The 21,799-nt window shown below is 41.0% G+C and overlaps 1 protein-coding gene across 3 annotated transcripts in view; it reads left to right on the top strand.

Annotated features, from left to right (window-relative positions):
- Nucleotides 1-21,799, top strand: part of LOC138665083 (protein-glutamine gamma-glutamyltransferase E-like) — a 161,295-nt gene that overhangs the window by 125,316 nt on the left and 14,180 nt on the right. For all 3 annotated transcript variants that reach the window (XM_069752253.1, XM_069752255.1, XM_069752254.1), the window contains exons 6-12: nt 4,259-4,436; nt 9,248-9,383; nt 13,640-13,743; nt 13,956-14,198; nt 16,889-17,215; nt 17,937-18,097; nt 18,907-19,040. In XM_069752253.1, coding sequence (XP_069608354.1) covers nt 4,259-4,436; nt 9,248-9,383; nt 13,640-13,743; nt 13,956-14,198; nt 16,889-17,215; nt 17,937-18,097; nt 18,907-19,040 — 1,283 coding nt within the window. The remainder of the gene's footprint in view (nt 1-4,258; nt 4,437-9,247; nt 9,384-13,639; nt 13,744-13,955; nt 14,199-16,888; nt 17,216-17,936; nt 18,098-18,906; nt 19,041-21,799) is intronic.

Consider the following 21,799-nt stretch of genomic DNA (forward strand, 5'->3'; position numbering starts at 1 on the left):
CCACGGATTAGTAACGGAGAGGCATCTATAAGACACCTATCCATTAGTAATCCTATAGTTATTTGGTCTTATATTTAAAATAAAACAAAATATACTTTTACTTTTTTATTTAAAAATAACAAACACAATTATACTCACCTAACACCCATTCCATTGAATCTCTTGTCTCCTGTAAAAAAAAACAAAAATAAAAAAATAACAATATCCCTCACCGGTCCATCATTCTGGCCCATGCTGTAATCCATGCCGAGAGGATAAACATTTTTCAACCTGGACGGTGCCAAGATGCAATCGTCCAGGCTGAAAACCACTGGGGAAATTAGCTGCTCCGAACGCAGCATCAACAACTATCGGTAACGTCATGAGTTTACTGCTGGTTACTGAGTATATGCTTCCAGCTGGGCAAAGGAACTGTGGTGACCTCAGTGAGATCACCACTAGCATAGTGAAAAAAGTTTCACAGTGCAGAGGCGAGATCACCATAGTTCAAATTCACTGCAGTGAGCTCTGCTGAACACGTGAGACTTGTTCACACTGTGATAGCGGTGATCTCACCGAGGTCACTGCAGTTCATTGGCTAGGCTGGTAACATTGATGACATCACCGCTAGTCACTGAGCTCACAGCAGCTCATTCATCAGTGGATCTCCTTTTAAAAAAGAGAAAACACACTGTCGTTTGACAATAAATGGCTTCAACCAACCACTAATCATGAGTGGAGAAAACGTTTTGGTGATATCATTTATAATCTCTGAAAAAAGGCCAAGAAAGCAAAAATTCTGCGAGGGTATTTAAACTTTTAAGCACAACTGTAAATATATACATATATATATATATATATATATATATACAGTGGGGCAAAAAAGTATTTAGTCAGTCAGCAATAGTGCAAGTTCCACCACTTAAAAAGATGAGAGGCATCTGTAATTTACATCATAGATAGACCTCAACTATGGGAGACAAACTGAGAAAAAAAAATCCAGAAAATCACATTGTCTGTTTTTTTAACATTTTATTTGCATATTATGGTGGAAAATAAGTATTTGGTCAGAAACAAACAATCAAGATTTCTGGCTCTCACAGACCTGTAACTTCTTCTTTAAGAGTCTCCTCTTTCCTCCACTCATTACCTGTAGTAATGGCACCTGTTTAAACTTGTTATCAGTATAAAAAGACACCTGTGCACACCCTCAAACAGTCTGACTCCAAACTCCACTATGGTGAAGACCAAAGAGCTGTCAAAGGACACCAGAAACAAAATTGTAGCCCTGCACCAGGCTGGGAAGACTGAATCTGCAATAGCCAACCAGCTTGGAGTGAAGAAATCAACAGTGGGAGCAATAATTAGAAAATGGAAGACACACAAGACCACTGATAATCTCCCTCAATCTGGGGCTCCACGCAAAATCCCACCCCGTGGGGTCAGAATGATCACAAGAACGGTGAGCAAAAATCCCAGAACCACGCGGGGGGACCTAGTGAATGAACTGCAGAGAGCTGGGACCAATGTAACAAGGCCTACCATAAGTAACACACTACGCCACCATGGACCCAGATCCTGCAGTGCCAGACGTGTCCCACTGCTTAAGCCAGTACATGTCCAGGCCCATCCGAAGTTTGCTAGAGAGCATTTGGATGATCCAGAGGAGTTTTGGGAGAATGTCCTATGGTCTGATGAAACCAAACTGGAACTGTTTGGCAGAAACACAACTTGTCGTGTTTGGAGGAAAAAGATTACTGAGTTGCATCCATCAAACACCATACCTACTGTAAAGCATGGTGGTGGAAACATCATGCTTTGGGGCTGTTTCTCTGCAAAGGGGCCAGGACGACTGATCCGGGTACATGAAAGAATGAATGGGGCCATGTATCGTGAGATTTTGAGTGCAAACCTCCTTCCATCAGCAAGGGCACTGAAGATGAAACGTGGCTGGGTCTTTCAACATGACAATGATCCAAAGCACACCGCCAGGGCAACGAAGGAGTGGCTTCGTAAGAAGCATTTCAAGGTCCTGGAGTGGCCTAGCCAGTCTCCAGATCTCAACCCTATAGAAAACCTTTGGAGGGAGTTGAAAGTCCGTGTTGCCAAGCGAAAAGCCAAAAACATCACTGCTCTAGAGGAGATCTGCATGGAGGAATGGGCCAACACACCAACAACAGTGTGTGGCAACCTTGTGAAGACTTACAGAAAATGTTTGACCTTTGTCATTGCCAACAAAGGATATATTACAAAGTATTGAGATGAAATTTTGTTTCTGACCAAATACTTATTTTCCACCATAATATGCAAATAAAATGTTAAAAAAACAGACAATGTGATTTTCTGGATTTTTTCTTCTCAGTTTGTCTCCCATAGTTGAGGTCTACCTATGATGTAAATTACAGACGCCTCTCATCTTTTTAAGTGGTGGAACTTGCACTATTGCTGACTGACTAAATACTTTTTTGCCCCACTGTATATATATATACAGCTCTGGCAAAAATTAAATGATCACTGCAAAATGTTCAGTTTCTCATATTTTTGTCTTTATGGGCATTGATTACCCATCACCTTCTTGATTACATTGCAGAGGTGGTGTTCAATGGGGTTCAGGTCTGGAGATTGGGCTGCCCATTACAGGGTTTTGATGTGATGGTCTCTTAATTGTTGCCAGAGCCTTGTGTGCATGTATATGTATATATATATATATATATATATATATATATATATATATATATATATATATATATTACATCACCAGAATCTCCCCATCGGTACAGAAATACAACACCAAAACTATCAGTGGTACAGAAATACAGCACCAGAACCATCTTCACTACCTGTATACGTCAACAGAACTATCATAAATACAGAGATACATCACCAGAACCCCCATTAGTGCAGATATACATCACCACAACTACAATCAGTACATGACTCTGTCACCAGAACCACCATGAGTATAGAAATATATCACCAGAACCATCATCGGTACTGCAATACAGTACATCATCACAACCACCATTAGTACAGATATGCAGAATCAGAACAAACAGCAATACAGGAATACACCACCAGAACCACCGTCAGTACAGGAATACATCAAAAGAACAATCATCAGTACATTAATATAGTGTCAACTTCAAGCTTAATAACGCAATCAATCGTAATGTCAGGTCAGCCCGATATACAATTGTATTGCATGAAGCTACAATTCCCAGTATGTCCTTAACAACAGTAAGAAAATAATGTAAGTTGTTAATTATTAGCCATCAGACTGCGGACCATGGAGAAATCACAGTACTGATGAGATAAAAGCAGTGACACAAATAAAAATGTACCTTATAGATGACATTATCTCTGATTGGAGTCATTCTCTTTCTTTTCTTTTCCATCTTATGCAGATGCCATGATAACTTTCACATCGACAACTCATCTATGCAGATTTCCGTCTTCTCTAGTCTTCTGCAGTACATATCATAAAGGTTCCCTTAAAAATGACGGTGTGATTATAATATTCCTGAATAAAATTATCTGCCCTATGCTGTGCCACTAAATAAATTGCCTCTCACTCTACCCCCTGCACAAAATATGACTCCCACACTGTCCCTCTTATGGTACATAGTCTCCACACTCCAGGAAATTCATCTAGCTCCTATCCACCGGCTGAGAGCACGGACCAGCACTAGGTCTGCGCAAAGCGAAGAGCTCACCTCTACTCCTTCAACATCCCCCTCCGTATTGTCTCCCAACACATTGCCTCCCCTGCTATCCATACTGCCTCCGAGTCCTCACACATTCCTCCCCACTCTAAATATGGTCATCTTACAAATTCCCCTAACCCTCTGCTTCCTATACTGTTTCCTCGCACAGTTTCCTCAACCTGCTCACATACCTTCACTTCAGACTCCTCTACACCCCATTCTGTCCCCGCACAAGATTCCGAATGATAAAACTCTTGTTTATTCAGCTTTATTACTCCATATTGTCTAGAGCAATTAAATACCTGATTAGTCAAATTTTCATGGAAGAAAACGGTACATTTTGTTGGGGATGGGATGGCCAAGCCATTTATTAGTCGAACGTGAAACAAACCCTAGCTACATCTAGCCATGCCAATGTATGTGCTAAAGTTTTACTTATTATCCCTCACTAGAGTTCTATATTTCAATGTGGTCACTATGCAATCACCTTATAGCTTGAGGCCTCAATTCTATCTGTACATTTCCATATTTAACTCAAACCTGTTTTGTCTCTGTACAAATGTGGTATCCCCAAGGTGAATAGTAAAGATGAAAATGGCGTGCTCGTGGAGAACTGGAGTGGATTCTATGATGATGGTGTTAGCCCCTCCAGTTGGAATGGAAGTTCTGCTATTTTAAAGAGCTGGTACTTGAAGGGATACAAGCCTGTGAAATATGGCCAATGTTGGGTATATGGTGGAGTGCTCTGCACAGGTAAGGATCACCTGAATTGGAATATGCTGCATGCTTATAAGATATCATTACTATGATAAATGTTTATTTTGTGCAGTCAAACATTGTCAAAATGTAAGGCATACAACAATAGGCATCGGAAGGGGTCCACATGGTCAGGACTCGTGACATGTCTGATTACTACATAATTAAATTCATCATGTAATCATGTCAGGTATACTCACAGTTAAACTCTAACCAAACCTACACACAACAGTATTCAATGAATTAGAAAATATCATCCACCCATCCAGTACTAAATTTTGGTAGATCACTGACTGTAAGTAATTTGACTATAAACTTAGACTAGATAGTCAAAAATATTGTCAGATTCATCACAGTGGCTTTTGCTATTCGATTTCATGCTTCTTTAGACATTTTGCCATTTATAGGATAGTTTACTTTAAACCAGTGCATTGCATCCTTTGTAAGTACAAAACAATGACGTCCCAGATGTGCTCAATAGGAGAAAAGTCCAGAGATGCTGCAGGTCATGGTAGTATGTTTTGGAATTGCAAGCTGCTCACAGTAGCACAAGTAACATGCTCTCTGGCATTAACGTGCAGAAAAACAAGTCCTGGGACACTGTGGAGAAATGGCTGTGCAAGCTGTTAGTGTAGCTGGAATAAAGGGTTCGCTACTGTACAACATGCCACACCACATCATAGGGATGTTCCATTGTAAATGCCTCTTTTTGGGGGTTTCTCCATACTCCAGCTGTCATTGGGCAGGGTTACCAACGTCCTAAAAAAAATTCTGGACAACTAGATTCAAAATCACGGATGGCCTAAAATGTTTACGGACATTTGAAATGCCCCGTAAAGACCACGCCTCCTAAAAAAATAGAATGCTAGAAACTTGATTCCAGCTCACCCAGTAGCTCTATGCTCATCCACCTGGGGCTCAGACTCCGGCCTCGCCCTGGCCTCACATCAAGGAAAATAGAAAAAATTGGAGTCTGGCTCAACAGAACTGGATTTCCTTTTCTTTTTCTTTTTCAAAGGAAAATATAGTGCATACAAAAGAAAAATTTAAGTTGTCGACATGACTAAGTCGACGCGTTTCGACTGCACTAGGCAGTCTTACTCATGATGTTTGTTAGGGAAGTCCCACATTTGTTCAGGTTGTCTAACAGCCGCAAATCATGCAGCCATGGGAACTCTAACATAATATCCGAGCACACCCAGATGCTCTGATAACACCGGAGCATGCTTAGACGTTATCTGAGCACGTTCGTCATCACTATTGCCCAGCTTTCCCAGTAGCGGACAGAAGTAACAGGAGACATTTTAAGGACTGATTGATCACAATTAGTCGGCGGTCGCACAACCGCTTGAGCTAGGCTAAGTCTGGCACAAGACAATACAAATCTGACATGCCTTATTGTGTGCCAAGCATGTAGCATAATATAACTGCTATGGCATTTGGTGCAGAAGCTGTGACCAGCTGAAACACTTTGATTGGGACATAGGCTATGATGATACAACAGTTGTCATGTATCATAGGGCATCAATGATAAGGATACTGCATTAGTATTAAAAGGTTGCAGGACAGAAAGAAACAAGACGAGACTAAAACACAGGCTGAGGATGACGGGCAGCTTAGAGAGAGAAGAGCACACACTGCTGCCCGGCTTCAATCTCTGCCCACAAAATGGGCATTATGTGTCCAGCACACCTTCCTACCTGCCAGAGTGCCTTCTGCATCAGTAGTGCCCTGTGCGGGGGTTGAAAGCATCCTTCTCTGTGCCAAGCACCCTCTCTATGTGCTAATACTGGAGCCAGCAGAATGAAGTGTCCTCTCACCCTGGACATTTGTAAGAAGCGAGTCTCAAGTAGCAATGCCCAGGTGCATGCGCAACTGCCGACCCTCTCCCTGTCTCTGTCCTTATGTGCTGCCCATATGCAGCCTAGACAATTCCAGGAATAAGGAGGAGGCATCTTCTTCAGGGACGAGTCCAGAGAGTACTGTGCATGGCAGCTTTTTTAATTCATGCGCAGTACAAACTTGGGGGTGGGGGGAAAATTCCTGGACAGTGTTTTTTTCTGCCGCTGTAGGAGGCAGACAAAAGCACTAGGTTTTTGTGGAATGTCCGTAAATTTAAGGATGCTTAGTAACCATGTCATTGCATTGAACAGAAAGCAGGACTCATCACTAAAGTGGATCAACTTATATTACAGCCTCCATTGCAGTCATGCTCTGAACCATGATTGCCTTTGAGATCCGTGGTATGAGGTGATTTGAAAACCTGCAGCTGGACGTCTGGCTTGTATTTGAATATCCAACCTTAGCTTACTTTCTGTACAGACTGATTGATACCTCAATATTAGTATGTGATGTTCAATTTCACTTGCAGTACAGAAGAGATCAATTGTGGAACCAGTAGTATGGCTATTTCTTCAAAGTGTCCTAAGTAGTGATGAGCGAGTATAGTCGTTGCTCGGGTTTTCCCATGCACACTCGGGTGACCTCCGAGTATTTGTGACTGCTCGGAGATTTAGTTTTTGTTGACGCAGCTGCAAGACTTACAGCTGCTAGCCAGCCTGAGTACATGTGGGTGTTGCCTGGTTGCTAGGGAATCCCCACATGTAATAAAGCTGTCTAATAGCCACAAATCATGCAGCTGCGGCAAGGAAAACTTAAATCTCCGAGCAGTCACAAATACTAGAAGACCTTCCCGAGCAACGAGTATATTCGCTCATCACTAGTCCTAAGAGCTTTTTTTTTTCAAAAAGACATTGCCAGGCAGCATGTTTCTTGTAATACCATGAGCAGTCTGCGTGTCCTAAACGTGCTCCCGTGGCCTGCAGTGTCTACTATTGTCTTCTATTATGATGTTGCAGTCACCAAAGAACACAATTCTGGCTTTTCGCTTTTTGTCTTTATGGTGTTTACCAATTATTATTATTATTATTTATTATTATAGCGCCATTTATTCCATGGCTCTTCACATGTGAGGGGTGTACTTAATAAAAACAAGTACAATAATCTTGAACAATACAAGTCACAACTATTACAGGAGGAGAGAGAACCCTGTCCGCGAGGGATCACAATCTACAAGGGATGGGTGAGAATACAGTAGGTGAGGATAGAGCTGGTCGTGCAGTGGTTTGGTCGATCGGTGGTTAATGCAGGTTGTAGGCTTGCTGGAAGAGGTAGGTCTTCAGGTTCTTTTTGAAGGTTTCGATGGTAGGTGAGAGTCTGATATGTTGCGGTAGAGAGTTCCAGAGTAGGGGTGATGCGTGAGAGAAATCTTGTATGCGATTGTGGGAAGAGGGGATAAGAGGGGAGTAGAGAAGGAGATCTTGTGAGGATTGGAGGTTGCATGTAGGTAAGTACCGGGAGACGAGGTCACAGATGTATGGAGGAGACAGGTTGTGGATGGCTTTGTACGTCATGGTTAGGGTTTTGTACTGGAGTCTCTGGGCAATGGGGAGCCAGTGAAGGGATTGGCCGGGGAATAGCGGTAGGACAGGTGGATTAGTCGGGCAGCTGAGTTTAGAATAGATTGGAGGTGTGTGAGAGTGTTAGAGGGGAGGCCACAGAGCAGGAGGTTACAGTAGTCGAGGCGGGAGATGATGAGGGCATGGACTCGGGTTTTTGCAGATTCTTGGTTTAAGAATGTACGGATCCGTGAAATATTTTTGAGTGTAAGGCGGCAGGAAGTGGAAAGGGCTTGGATATGCAGTTTGAAGGAGAGATCAGTGTCAAGGATTACCCCGAGACAGCAAGCTTGTGGGACTGGGGAGAGTGGGCAGCCATTTACTGTAATGGATAGGTTTGTTGAGGGGGTCGCGTGAGATGGGGGAAAGATGATGAATTCTGTTTTGTCCATGTTAAGTTTTAGAAATCTAGTGGAGAAGAAGGATGAAATAGCAGATAGACATTGAGGGATTCTGTTTAGTAGGGTGGTGATATCTGGTCCAGAGATGTAGACCTGTGTGTCGTCAGCATAGAGATGATACTGAAAGCCGTGAGATTCTATGAGCTGTCCCAGACCAAAGGTGTAAATGGAGAAGAGCAGGGGTCCTAGAACTGAGCCTTGTGGGACTCCGACAGATAGGTGGCGAGGTGAGGAGGTGGTGTGTGAGTGGGAGACGCTGAATGTCCGGTCTGTTAGGTATGATGAGATCCAGGATAGGGCCAAGTCTGTGATGCCAAGGGATGAGAGGGTCCGCAGCAACAGGGAATGGTCCACTGTGTCAAAGGCAGAGGACAGGTCCAATCAGGTTATTTAATTTTATGCTTTGATAGACTGAACTTTTACAGACACAGCAGTAAAACATACGTAAAATGTTTTTTTTTTTTATTTCTTATTTTTTAAGTGGGAAAAGGGGAGTGATTTAAACCTTTTCCTTTTTTAATTTTTTCATATTTTTAGCAACATTTTATTTTACAGCATGTTTTTGTCCCTTTAGGGGACTTGAACCAGCGATCATCTGATTGCTTATGCTATGTATTGTAGTGCCACAGTATTGCAGTACAAATTGAAAATCAGGGTCTCCTATGAAGCCCAGCCACAGGCTGTACTTCAGTAGATCCCTGTACGTCAAAAGGAGTCAATACCTTCATTGCTCACATGACATGGAGTGTAAGTACATGTATTTCTGCGCCTGGTGCTTGTATGCCAAGAAGTTTTGAAAATTATATTTCCATTTTCCAATCACTTGCATGTCATTAACATGTCTATTGATCCTGTAATTTTCACATAATTCCAATTGCAATGTTGAGTAATATATTTAGCTCTGTTATATCTACATGTTCTAAAATGATACATCAATGTATTCCTTCAGTGCTTCGATGTTTGGGAATACCAACACGGGTAATTACCAACTTTAATTCAGCCCAAGACAAGAATGGAAATCTTTATATTGACATTTTTTATGACAACCGAGGATCAAGCAATAAATCTGTGCAAGATTTGATGTGGTAAGCATGGATAATTGATTTTAATGGCACACACTTTTACTTAAACTAGCCAATTACCACTTATTTAACTCCCATTTATTACAATGGTGAGTGACCTATGTCATCACTTCCTATTTATGATTTAGAGTTTCTTTTGTTCGTGATAATAATCCCAACCTAATTTGTCCATCAATAATGTAGCTGGGTTGCATCCATTGAATTATTGTGAGGGATGACATTTTTTACCATACCAGTAGAGGCATAGCCATTGTCTCTATTGCAGTATTTAACTTGGTTCTGTTTTTTCTCTTGCATTAAGACGGTGACCTATGCCATCACTTCATTTTTATGGTATGTGGATCTTTCTGTTCTTGAAAATGGAACATTTTTTGTGAGAGATTGACAATTTACACTATACTGGCAGAGACATAGCTAAAGGATCATGGTATGGCAAAAATGTACCTTGCTCTCACTCCTGCCTTCTTGGTGGTTGATTCAGGTGAAAGGGTATTAGTAATATCTTTACCGGTCTAGAATAGTAAGGGTGTCATTGGCAACATTCTTGATGGATTTTCTGTTTTAGGGTATTGAAGGTGTCAATTCCAACGTAATAAAAGTGGATGAGATGGAGAGAGCAGAGGAGCTGTGATTATTCAGCCTCACAGTTGTCATTTTGATTGGATAGAGCACTTTTACCTGAGCGAAATATGTGGCTATGCTTCTGCACAATGGCGGGAACCAGTGGGTCTCATGGTCAATTGATTCCATTCTGCTGAAAATGTATTACTATGCCAAACAAGCACAACTATTGTAAAAATAAATGTCCTGATGCATCAAACCGATTAACCAAGAATAATGGAGTAAAGCGCTTTGAAAAGATTCAAAATTGTTGCTCAATGTGGAGTTGCACCAAAATATTGTTTTCACTATAGTTTTGTCCCGCTCTTACAAAATGGGAAGAGCTGGGGTTGTGACAGGGGAGCGACGGGGCGTTACGCCATAGGTAATCTAATTCATTATACCAAAAATCTTCCTCCACTTCTGATGCACAGACGCACATGCTATTTTTCAGACATGGCTTGCCTCTTAATGAATCAAATCACCGATTTTGATGAATCGGAGCCAAAGCATTCCAAGTTTCAAGTCCAGAATGTTTCCTATATTTAACATGAGTTCCCACAGAACTATGCTCTTATACAAGGAAAATTGTGGGAATTCTGTAATAACATTTTGATCTCTTTCTGATATGCAAGAGGGAAGTACCACATGGAACCATGATTCCAATTTTGCCTGGCTGTAATGGTTAGATCAAAGTTTGACTTCCTAGGAATAAAGTTTTCTTGTTAAATTTTAATCATTCCTTCTCAAGTATGTGCGACACCCGTTAGGGCCATGGGGTACTCAGAATCGGGTCGAACGGTTCTTAAAGGAGTGGTCACGGCAGCAGTAACCTGGTTCATGGCCATGGGCGCAATAAAAGTGATGAGGGAATGTTTGTAGGGGATTTCACATGACACCACCTGTGGTGTTTGGCTATAGATGGCTGGCGCTGCTTAACCTCTTTCTGACCTCGGACGGGATAGTACGTCCGAGGTCAGATACCGCGCTTTGATGCAGGGCTCCGGCGGTGAGCCCGCATCAAAGTCGGGACATGTCAGCTGTTTTGAACAGCCAACATGTACCCGCAATAGCGGCGGGTGAAATCGCGATTCACCCGCCGCTATTAACTAGTTAAATGCCGCTCTCAAACGCTGACAGCGGCATTTAAACCGGCGCTTCCGGCCATCTGGCCGGAAATGAGCGCATCACCGACCCCCGTCACATGATCAGGGGTCAGCGATGCTTCTGCATTGTAACCATAGAGATCCTTGAGACCTCTATGGTTACTGATGCTGGCCTGCTGTGAGTGCCATCCTGTGGTCGGCGCTCATAGCACACCTACATTTCTGCTGCATAGCAGCGATCTGATGATGGCTGCTATGTAGCAGAGCCGATCGCGTTGTGCCAGCTTGTAGCCTCCTATGGAGGCTATTGAAGCATGGCAAAAGTTTAAAAAAAAGTTTAAAAAAATGTGAAAAAAATTAACCCCATTCAAAATAAATCAATAAAAATAAATCAATAAAAAAAATCAAACCTACACATATTTGCTATCGCTGCGTTCAGAATCGCCCGATCTATCAATAAAAAAAAGGATTAACCTGATTGCTAAACAGTGTAGCAAGAAAAAAATTGAAAACGCCAGAATTACGTTTTTTTGGTCACTGCGACATTGCATTAAAATGCAATAACGGGCGATCAAAAGAATGTATCTGCACCAAAATGCTATCATTAAAAACACCAGCTCAGCACGCAAAAAATAAGCCCTCACCCAACCCCAGATCATGAAAAATGGAGACGCTACGGGTATCGGAAAATGGCGCAAATTTTTTTTTTTTAGCAAAGTTTGAAATTTTTTTCACCACTTAGATAAAAGAGAACCTAGCTATGTTTGGTGTCTATGAACTCGTAATGACCTGTAGAATCATAATGGCAGGTCAGTTTTAGCATTTAGTGAACCTAGTAAAAAAGCCAATCAAAAAACAAGTGTGGGATTGCACTTTTTTTGCAATTTCACCGCACTTGGAATTTTTTTCCCATTTTCTAGAACATGACATGATAAAACCAATTATGTCATTTAAAAGTACAACTTGTTTCACAAAAAATAAGCCCTCACATGGCCATATTGACGGAAAAATAAAAAAGTTATGGCTCTGGGAAGAAGGAGAGCAAAAAATGAACACGGAAAAACTGAAAATCCCAAGGTCATGAAGCGGTTAAGGAGACCGCTTGGGTCGGTGGTGATTAGATAAAAATTACCTTTATTGTTTTTATATTAAAACCTAACAAAAATAAGTGCACTTAACGTAAACCATCACCATGACAACAGCATATCATAGAAAAGACCAGGGTGGTGCCTAGCCCTATATTGCACTCCCTGCACCCTGCCTACCAGCGGAGGTTGGCACCCTATAGTCCTGCGCAATTGGCGCCCTCGCTCACCGTCGACTATCCCTCCTACCCCTATTGGGCCTTAATAGGATGGGATGGGAACACATGAACAGTCATACAAAACTACAATCGTCTGTATGATAGAGAGGAGGGAGGGGGGAGTCTATAATACTATCTACTCTGCCCCTACCTGTCAGCGGAGGTTGGCACCCTATTGTGGTACGACAGTGGCGCCCCCGCTCCACGATGACTATCCACTAACCTGTCCCTTGTTAGATGTTAAAGGGTATAATTCATAATAAGGTGCTGTAGTGCTTGTCAACCATGTATAAACGCTCTCAAGGGTTAAACATACATGTACGGATCCCCTTAATATAACACTCATTCATAATACATGTATTCCAGACATAATGTAGTTTGATATACAAAAGATATAAGTATCTGACCTAGTGCTCATCCAGGTCACCCTGGTGCACTGATTGGACACCAAAATACGCAATCCAAAACCACTGGGTGTCACAACTAATCGGACCCCAAGCAAAAGACCACAATCAATCGGTCCCCTTGCTGTTATCTTTTGCAATCTCCTGCACTCTGGATTTAGTTGCTGGGCCTGCAGTTCCCACGCAACCATGGCCTCCGGTGTCCAGTCTTTGGTGCTCAGTCCTGGGGTGAGCTCAGTCGCAGCTCCAATCCCCCAGGTTCTCCTCACTTGCCCCCAGGTTCTTCCTCCTTCACTGTCTGCTCCCCAGTCTCTGACTCTCTCTTGACTAACCCCGTCTCTAGGTCAGAATTTATAGGGAAGTTCTACTGAAAACCGGGTTAGAGCTCCCCCTTCTGGTCTGGAGTCAGGAAAGGTGTTGGATGTGGACATCAGCTGGTAAAAGGACCCCTCTTTGCTTCCAGGCATGGTATCAGCACCCCTTAGGAAGGCAATGCCACTGTGGCAACTGGACTCCTGGGGTGTCACATATGATGACTTTACTAGGTTACAAATGTCATAATGTATTCCTTATTTATTGTCAGAAGTTGGACAACAACGCCCTTCAACTCCTAGATTTTATACCTGATTAGAAGTGGCCTTGGCACAATTTAGTTCCATGTTTTATTTTCTTATTATTGCCCAAGACTTCCTCGCCTCGCAGAGGAATATGGCAAATACACAGAGTAAAGACAGAAAAGGTTTTTCTTTTTAACTTAGGTTAATGACCGAGCATCAATACACTTAGGTATTGTTAAGCAATTAAAATACTTCATTCATATATCATGTAATATTTTTGCATTCAAAGGAATTTCCATGTCTGGAATGAAGCTTGGTTTAACCGTAAGGATGTAGACTCAGCTTATAATGGATGGCAAGTGATGGATGCAACACCACTAGAGAAAAGTGATGGTAAAATATACACATTAACCTAAATTTATTAATTGAATTTTCAGGTCTCAGCTATTCTGTTCTTCACAGAGACTTTCAATGGTTGATAATAATCATCATCTTCTACAGTATATTTAGTATGGTCATTATTTATTAACATTTGAACTGTTTTAGAAATGTATGTTTGGATAATATAGAAATGTTATAACAACTGCAATTTTTATTGACTTTAGGAATATATTGCTGTGGTCCTGCGCCTCGTGTGGCCATAAAAGAAGGTGATGTTAACCTTAAGTATGATGTAGCCTTCATGTTTGCTTCGGTGAATGCTGATCTTGCACACTGGATTAATTTTGATGATGGCACAAAGAAAAGAATTTCTAATGATACCAAATACATTGGCAAATACATAAGCACCAAAGCTGTTGGGAGTGATGATCGGGTCGATGTCACTAATTTATACAAATACCCTGAAGGTAAGGAAACTATTTAGTGGGTATCAGTAAATTGGTTGTTTCCAGAAGCCAAGTTTTCACCTGCCTCATTTATTTATATAATTGCCTTGCAATGTTTTCATTTCCTGTTTTGTCCAGATGTCACCGTATCCCTGAATTCCAAGCGGAGGAAGTTCACCGACCGCCATATTGTGACACCCAAGTGATGGGTGTCTCAATATGGAAACTGCTGCTGGTACCAACCTATTGCGCGGTACCACCTGCAGAACACCGTCGCACCACACACTCTATACATAGTACGCAACACACACTCACACACTTACATTCATACACACACACACTCTCATTCACACACTCACACAGCCTCTTGCGTGGTACCACCAGCGGAATTCCGTTGCGAACAAGCCGCCGCCGGGATCAGCCTAATGATTCACTGACCGCTGCCATTTTTGTACAGGAGGAGCGCATGCGCAGTTTTAATGTGACCGCCACTGTCTGTCTGCACAAAAAGATGGCGGAGGTCTGATTTACTGCGCCTGCGCAAATTACGAGAAGGTGCTGTGAATAATTTGGCTGATCCCGGCGGCAGATGTGTGACGTGTCTACAGGCAGATGAAGCCGATCACATTAAAGGGGTTTTCCCATGAACGAAAGTTCATTTTAAAAATTGTCTGACTGTGTGCGGAGCATACCACATCTCCTGGGCAGGGGAGGAAGCAAAAGACAATACTGACATTACAGCAGGGGATCACAATGGATTCATTTTGTGAGTTAAAATGTTTCACTGACTGTTTTTTAAAAATATTTTAAATCACAAAATGTATCCTCTGTGATCTCCTGCTGTAATATCAGTATTGCCTTTGAGGGGAGAATACAGCACAGGAAGGAGAGAGACGGGGGGCAGAGCACATGTGGTAGACAGTTCGAAGAAGAGAGCACAGATGGGAGAAGTCAGCACATGGGGAAAGAGAGAGTGGATAGGTGGGTGAGCACATGGGGGGAGAGATTCTCAATGCTGCAAAGCCTGCCACCATCGCGACATTACCACTCGCCCGATGTGATAGCATTGAGCCTCCATCGAGTAAAGACATAAAAACATTATATAGTGAGGGCCAAATTCGAACCCCTCTCCAACTCTTTAATAGCTAACATATACAGTGCCATTAAAAAGCATTAATACTCCATGTACTTTTCCCCATTTTTTCACGTTACACGCACAAACTTAAATGTATTTTATTGGGATTTTATGTGATATATTAACACAGATTAGCAATATTGTGAAGTGTAAAGGAAACAGTACTGAAAATTGTGATATGCTTTTGTATTCAGCCCCCTGTAGTCTGATACCCATAAATATAAACCTGAGTGACCAATTGCCACCACAATTCACATACTTTGTAAATTGAGTTCACCTGTGTGAAGTATATTCTCAATGTAACTACAGATGTTCTGTGAAGGCCTCAGGCTTGTTTGAGAACTTTATGGATTAAATTGAATCATGAAAACAAAGGAACACACCTTACAGGTCAGGGATATAATTGTGGAAATAAGGAAGGAATAAAGCAAGGTTTGTGTTTAAAAAAAGTCCAAACTCTGAATATCTCACAGAGCCCTGTTCAATCCATCATCCAAAAATGGAAGTAGTATGGCACAACTGCAAACTTACCAAGATAAGGCCATCCATCTAAATTGACACTCCAAGCAAGGAGAGCACTAACTATAAAAGCAGCCAAGAAACCCATAGTCATATTCTGGAGAAGCTGCAGAGATTCAGAGCTCAGATGAGAGAATCTGCCCACTTGACAACTATTAGCGGTATACTTGACAAATATGGCCTTTAATGGAAGAATGGCAAGAGAAAAGCCATTTTTGAAAGTAAGCAATTAGAAATACTGTTTGCAGCTTGCAAAAGGCTATGTAGGGGATACAGCTAGCAGCTAGCTAGAACTTATTGAGCTAAATGCAAAATTCTATGTGTGGCAGAAAGCTAACACTACACATCATACTGAAGACACCACCCCACCATCAAACATGGTGGTGGGTGAATCATGCTGGAGGGATGATTTTCTTCTTCAGGGACAGGGAAGCTGGTCAGAGTTGATGGGAAGATGGATGGAACTAAAGACAGGTGATCCTGGAGGAAAACCTGTTAGAGGCTGCGAAAGACTTGAGAACAGGGCATAGGTTCACCTTCCAATAGGACAACAACCCTTAACAAACTGCAAGAGCTACATTGGAATGGTTTAGATCAAAGCCTATTCATTGTGTTTGAATGGCCTAGTCAAAGTCTAGAACTAAATCCCATTGAGAATCTGTGGCAAAACTTGAAAAATGCTGTTCACAGACATTCTCAATCCCATCTCATTGGGCCATGGCTACTTTGCAAAGAAGAATAGGCAAACATTTCAGCCTCTAGATGTGCAAATCTAGTTGGGACAAACCCCAAGACTTGCAGCATTAATTTCAGTGAAAGATGGTGCTGCAAAGTTTTGACTCAGGGAGTTGAATACAATGCACGTCACATTTCCTTTATGCTTCACAAATGCTTGCTCCTTTGTGTTGGTACATCAAATAAAATGCATTTAAGTTTCTGGGTGTAGCGCGTAAAAATGGGGTACTTGCAAATTGTAGCAAATCAAATATTTTTGAAAAATTCAACAAAACTAGTGAACTTAAAAGAATTGCTCATCTCTACTATTTTTGCCTTTCAGGTTCTTTGGAGGAAAGACAAGTTTTTGAGAAAGCAGTAAACAAATTATTAGACAGTCCTCTTGTGGAACTTGAAAAAAAATTACTTTATTTTAGAAAAAGAGGTGAACAAAAGCCAAAAATAGGCACGATGTTGTCTGGAATGTTTAGCTTACCCCAAGTCCCCAGTCTTGGCCAAGATATATATATGATACTGAACTTGCATAACCTGACTGCTGACAACATTCGCGTAATTGTGAACATGACCTCCTCCAGCATTCTGTATACCGGGAAACATAAGTATGAGATCTGGGCAGATGCAAAAATAGCACCTCTGGGTCCAAGTCAAGGTATGTCTAAAAATTTAAGATGAAGATGTATATTAGTATTGACTACTGTTGACTTAAATATGCAATTGGCCTTAATGGATCTGAAGTAAATCCAAACGCATTACTGTACATTAATAGAGTTGTCCCAACCAGGCAACATTTCTATATGCCCTATGGGGACCTTGAGTGGATTAAAGTTGTTGGAGATCACTGACCTAAAAACTTTTTGAAACCTTCATCCCAACTTCGGAACCTTGGAACCAATTTTACACTGAATAATGGCCACATATAAGAGAGGTGTCCATGCATGTGTGGCAATGTGTGGCCACCTGGATGATGATTTATTTGAATGACCGCCATATAATACTATGGCAGAGACCCCAGATGCAGCAGCTGGTAATGGGTTGGGGGTTTTTGGGAGCCAGACAGATGTCTTATTAAAGGAATTGCCATTGCTAAAAATATAATATATAATTTACTATTATTTAGCTAATGCATAGTTATTGTCATACAATTAATGAAAGTGCCTACCTGTAATTGTTTAATGCAAACAAAAAAACACTTATTAGTGAATGTGTTTTGTGATCTGCTATGTAGTAGACAGATGATGCAATAATTGGTAATTACACTGCCATAAAAATATTTTGTGGCAAATTATATTAATAATAATTCATTTTTTAATGCAAACCTGCATATAAGAGCTGTAGATACACAATGACCCATGTTATTGATTGTACCCCAGAAAAAAACATCTCCATCCCTTTGACTTATGCTCAATATAAAAAATATATGGATGAAGACAATCTGATTCGGATGACAGCCTTATGTGAGGTTGAAGGAACAGATGAACGCATTTTGGTGGAGAAGGATATCATTTTGGTAAAGCCTCCAATAACCATCAAGGTAATATATCTGTTTACAAAGCTAAGACATTGAAATTAGTTAGGTTTCTTTGACAGTGGCAGAAATAGAAATCTTTCATGAAGACCTTTCAAAAGACCTAAAAAAATAAAAAATTCAGTGTAGTTGGTAAATGTTTAGTGACTGAAGAGTCTACCACTGAATCCCAAGCCTCTTATCCCTATTGAGAGAAACATTATTTGGAACATTAGTTGAGCGCATGGGGTGCTATATCATATCAGCTACCTCATTTATTCCCATGGGCTTTGAATAAAGTGGTATGCTCAACTAAAGCCCCATTTTTAATTTCTCCCGTAATCCATTGTGATTGCGCAGTGAGGAGAATCGAGAGGTCCCATAGTAGTGATCAGGTCCTAGGAGTGACACCCTAAGCGATCAAGCATGTATCACTTTTCCTGTGAATAGGTAATAAATGTTCATTGTAGGAAATCCACCAATTGATCTGTTAAGCCAGTGTTCATCAACTCCAGTCTTCAAGAGCCACTGACAGATCATGATTTCAGGATTCCTTTAGTATTGCTCAGGTGATGGAATTATCACCTGGGCAATACTAAAGAAATCCTGAAAACATGATCTATTTTGGCTCTTGAGGACTGAAGTTGTCCCCAACTGCGTTAAGCCATGATATATTCAGTATTATTCTATAGCATTAATGAGGTAGTTTTTTAAGGAAAAATATTTAGAACATGAATTTGTGAAAATAATCATAATTTGAACTGAATTGTATGTTCGTATACTCACTCTTGTTTTCCTCTTATTTTTCTGATCTCTTTGGATTTCCTATGAGGCAGTGTCCTGACAAGGGAGTAATTCAATCCGAAATTAAAGCTGAGGTTATTATCACGAACACTTTGTCTGAAACTATGGATGCTTGCGTTATACTGGTTGAAGGAGGTGGTCTTATTGATGGATCTGTACAAAAAGAGTAAGTAAAATAGTGTTTTCACTGTTAAGGTTGAACTGTTCCAGAAGGGGTTTAAAGGATCCAAAACTCGGCTCAAGGTAAGGCTGGGATCACACATACGCGAGATACGGCCGAGTCTCGCAGGTGGAAACCCTCCTCCGGCACCGGCACTCCGGAGTGGAGCGTGCAGCCGCACAGCAACACATGGAGCTGCACACTCTGCTCCCAAGTGCAGGTGCCAGAGGAGGGTTTTCACCTGCGAGACTCGGCCGTATCTCACGTATGTGTGATCCCGGCCTAAAATGTATAGTCATCCTACCAAGTGCCCGTCTCTTCAGTGACCCTGCCATCATTTTCCATTAAGAGTACTTCTTATGCTGTGCTGCCAGTAGCAAAATGACTTTGAAAGAGGATTGCAGATTAATGATGAATGAGCATGCTCGTGTCCTAATCGAGTAGTGTCGGCGTGCTCAAAAAAATGCTTGAGTCGCCGCAGCTGCATGTCTCGCGGTTGTTTGACAGCTGCAACACATGCAGGGACTGCCTAACAAACAGGAAATCCCTGCATGCATTGTAGCTATCGAACAGCCGCGGCGACTCAAGCATATTTTTCGAGAACGCCGATACTACTCAATTAGTACAGGAGCATGCTCGGATTTCACCTTATCTGAGCACGCTTGCTCATCACTATTGCAGATCTGTTTGCTCCACTACCATGATGCTTCAGGTACTGATTGATGACCTGATCATTTTACCCTTGAACCACTTAACGCAACATCACCAAAATGTAATTGATTTCGGGCGAGAGGGCTAAGAAGGCACTGAAAGTGGCCTACAGCTGGATCACTACTTTAATGAAGAGAACACTGTCAAGCAAACTATTAAAATGCCACTGCAGTCCTCGATGCCTGAAGTAAAACACTGCCAGTGTCTGCTCAACATGGCGCCGGTGATGAAAATGTACATCACAGTTCGTTAAGGGGTTAAAATATATGGATATCTTCTGAGACACTTTTTTTTACTTAAATGTATGTATATTGAACTAAGAAGAATTATTATTTTTATTGTGTTTCATTTAAGATTTTGCATCGTTTGACTTTCAAGACTCTTTGATTCCATGGAATTTGTTGGCTGCAGAATGAGATTAAGTAAAAATCCATCACTGAGCTCCTTCTAACAGATAGTTTGTAGCTATATTTTCAGTATTTTAGTGAGTTCCCCTCAGGTGATTTATGACCACAAACCACATAAAAAAAGAATTGAACTTTTGAGTGATCATAAATATGCTGAAAGAAGCCCAGTAACTCTTGTCAGAATGGGTTGGCGGACAAATTCTTAGATAACTCATTCCATAGCCAGCAATAGACAATGCTACAAAGAGAGCAAACATACTACATGTGCAGCCAGATGAGCTGTACAGGGGCATGTGGATGAGGAAAGCCAAATCATGCTGTGTGATTCTTATGCTGGAAGGTGCTGTATGTTTTTTGATTTCACTCCCTGCTGATTCTCTGACTGTGGCAACGTTGCCGCGTTCAGTATTTGGTCAGTATTTTACCTTTGTATTTGTAACCCAAAACCAGGAGTGGGTGATAAATACAGAAGTGGTGACGTGTTTCTATTATACTTTTCTTTGGACTGTTTCATTCCTGTTTTTTTTTTTGCAAACACTTAGGTAAAATACTGAACAAATACTGAACGCATGAATGTAGCCTAAGAATGTTAGAAGGGCCTCTGCATCTGTCTCTTCTCAGCAGTTGTCTTCATATACTGTATAGTTAATAAATTATTTGATTTTCTTGAAGTTTGGCTTTTCCTGGATTCAGACTCACAATATTTAACATAGTGGGCAGAAACTTTAACAGTGAGCCACAGGCTGCACAGCTAGGGAGTGCAATAAATATTATGCAGTAGGCTCCACCGAGTGGCTGCTTAATGATTTTCAAGCATGTTAGTCATAAAAAATGTAAAAGCTTTTATGCCCCCCAAAAACAAGTGTTCTAGGAATGATACTTATATTGTGTAACCAGAAATATATTTGCAAGCTTTTGGAGCACAGAGACAACTTCATCAGACTAGTTTTCTAATTAATGACTGAGACAAAAACATAACATTTAAGAGATTATATAACAAGACATATTGTGTGTGGTGTGAATGGATAAGTCAAAGTAATAAAACTGTAGGCTTTTTTTAACAAATAGAGAGTTAGTAAAGGTGATGATTTAGGGTATGTTCACACATGGCATAATTGCAGTATATTTTTCTACATCTAAAACCAGAGCGCTATTATGAAAAAAATGTTGTGTGTACAATCCGCACATTTTTTATACTTTTTTTTACTTGTTTTTTTTTCCGTACATTTGAACGGCTGAAAAACGCTGAAAAAAATGCTGAAACAATTGGCATGCTTCATTTTAGCAAAACTCAGCAGGGTTCCAAATACATGCTAAAAAAAGCAGCATGTTTATGAGATTTTAGAAATATGATTGATTTTGCTGGTACTATAAAAATCTGTGTATGACCATAAAAAACAAAGAGAATACCATACAAACATTAATTTAGAGTGGATTGCAAAAGTATTGACGCCAGACATACCGTTTACCTTGGTGGTAGTGGTGGGCCCTAGTGCAAGCTCTGGACCAGGGTCCCCAACCTGAATAAATTATATATATAAAAAAAACCTTAAAGTTACATTTTCATCTCATCTCATCTGACCATAGCCCCTTCCTATATATATTTATATAAACCTTACCCCTTGGACCTCAGTCCAGAGCCTCTCA

The sequence above is a fragment of the Ranitomeya imitator genome, chromosome 2 (assembly GCF_032444005.1).
Source record: "Ranitomeya imitator isolate aRanImi1 chromosome 2, aRanImi1.pri, whole genome shotgun sequence".
NCBI classification, from domain to species: domain Eukaryota; kingdom Metazoa; phylum Chordata; class Amphibia; order Anura; family Dendrobatidae; genus Ranitomeya; species Ranitomeya imitator.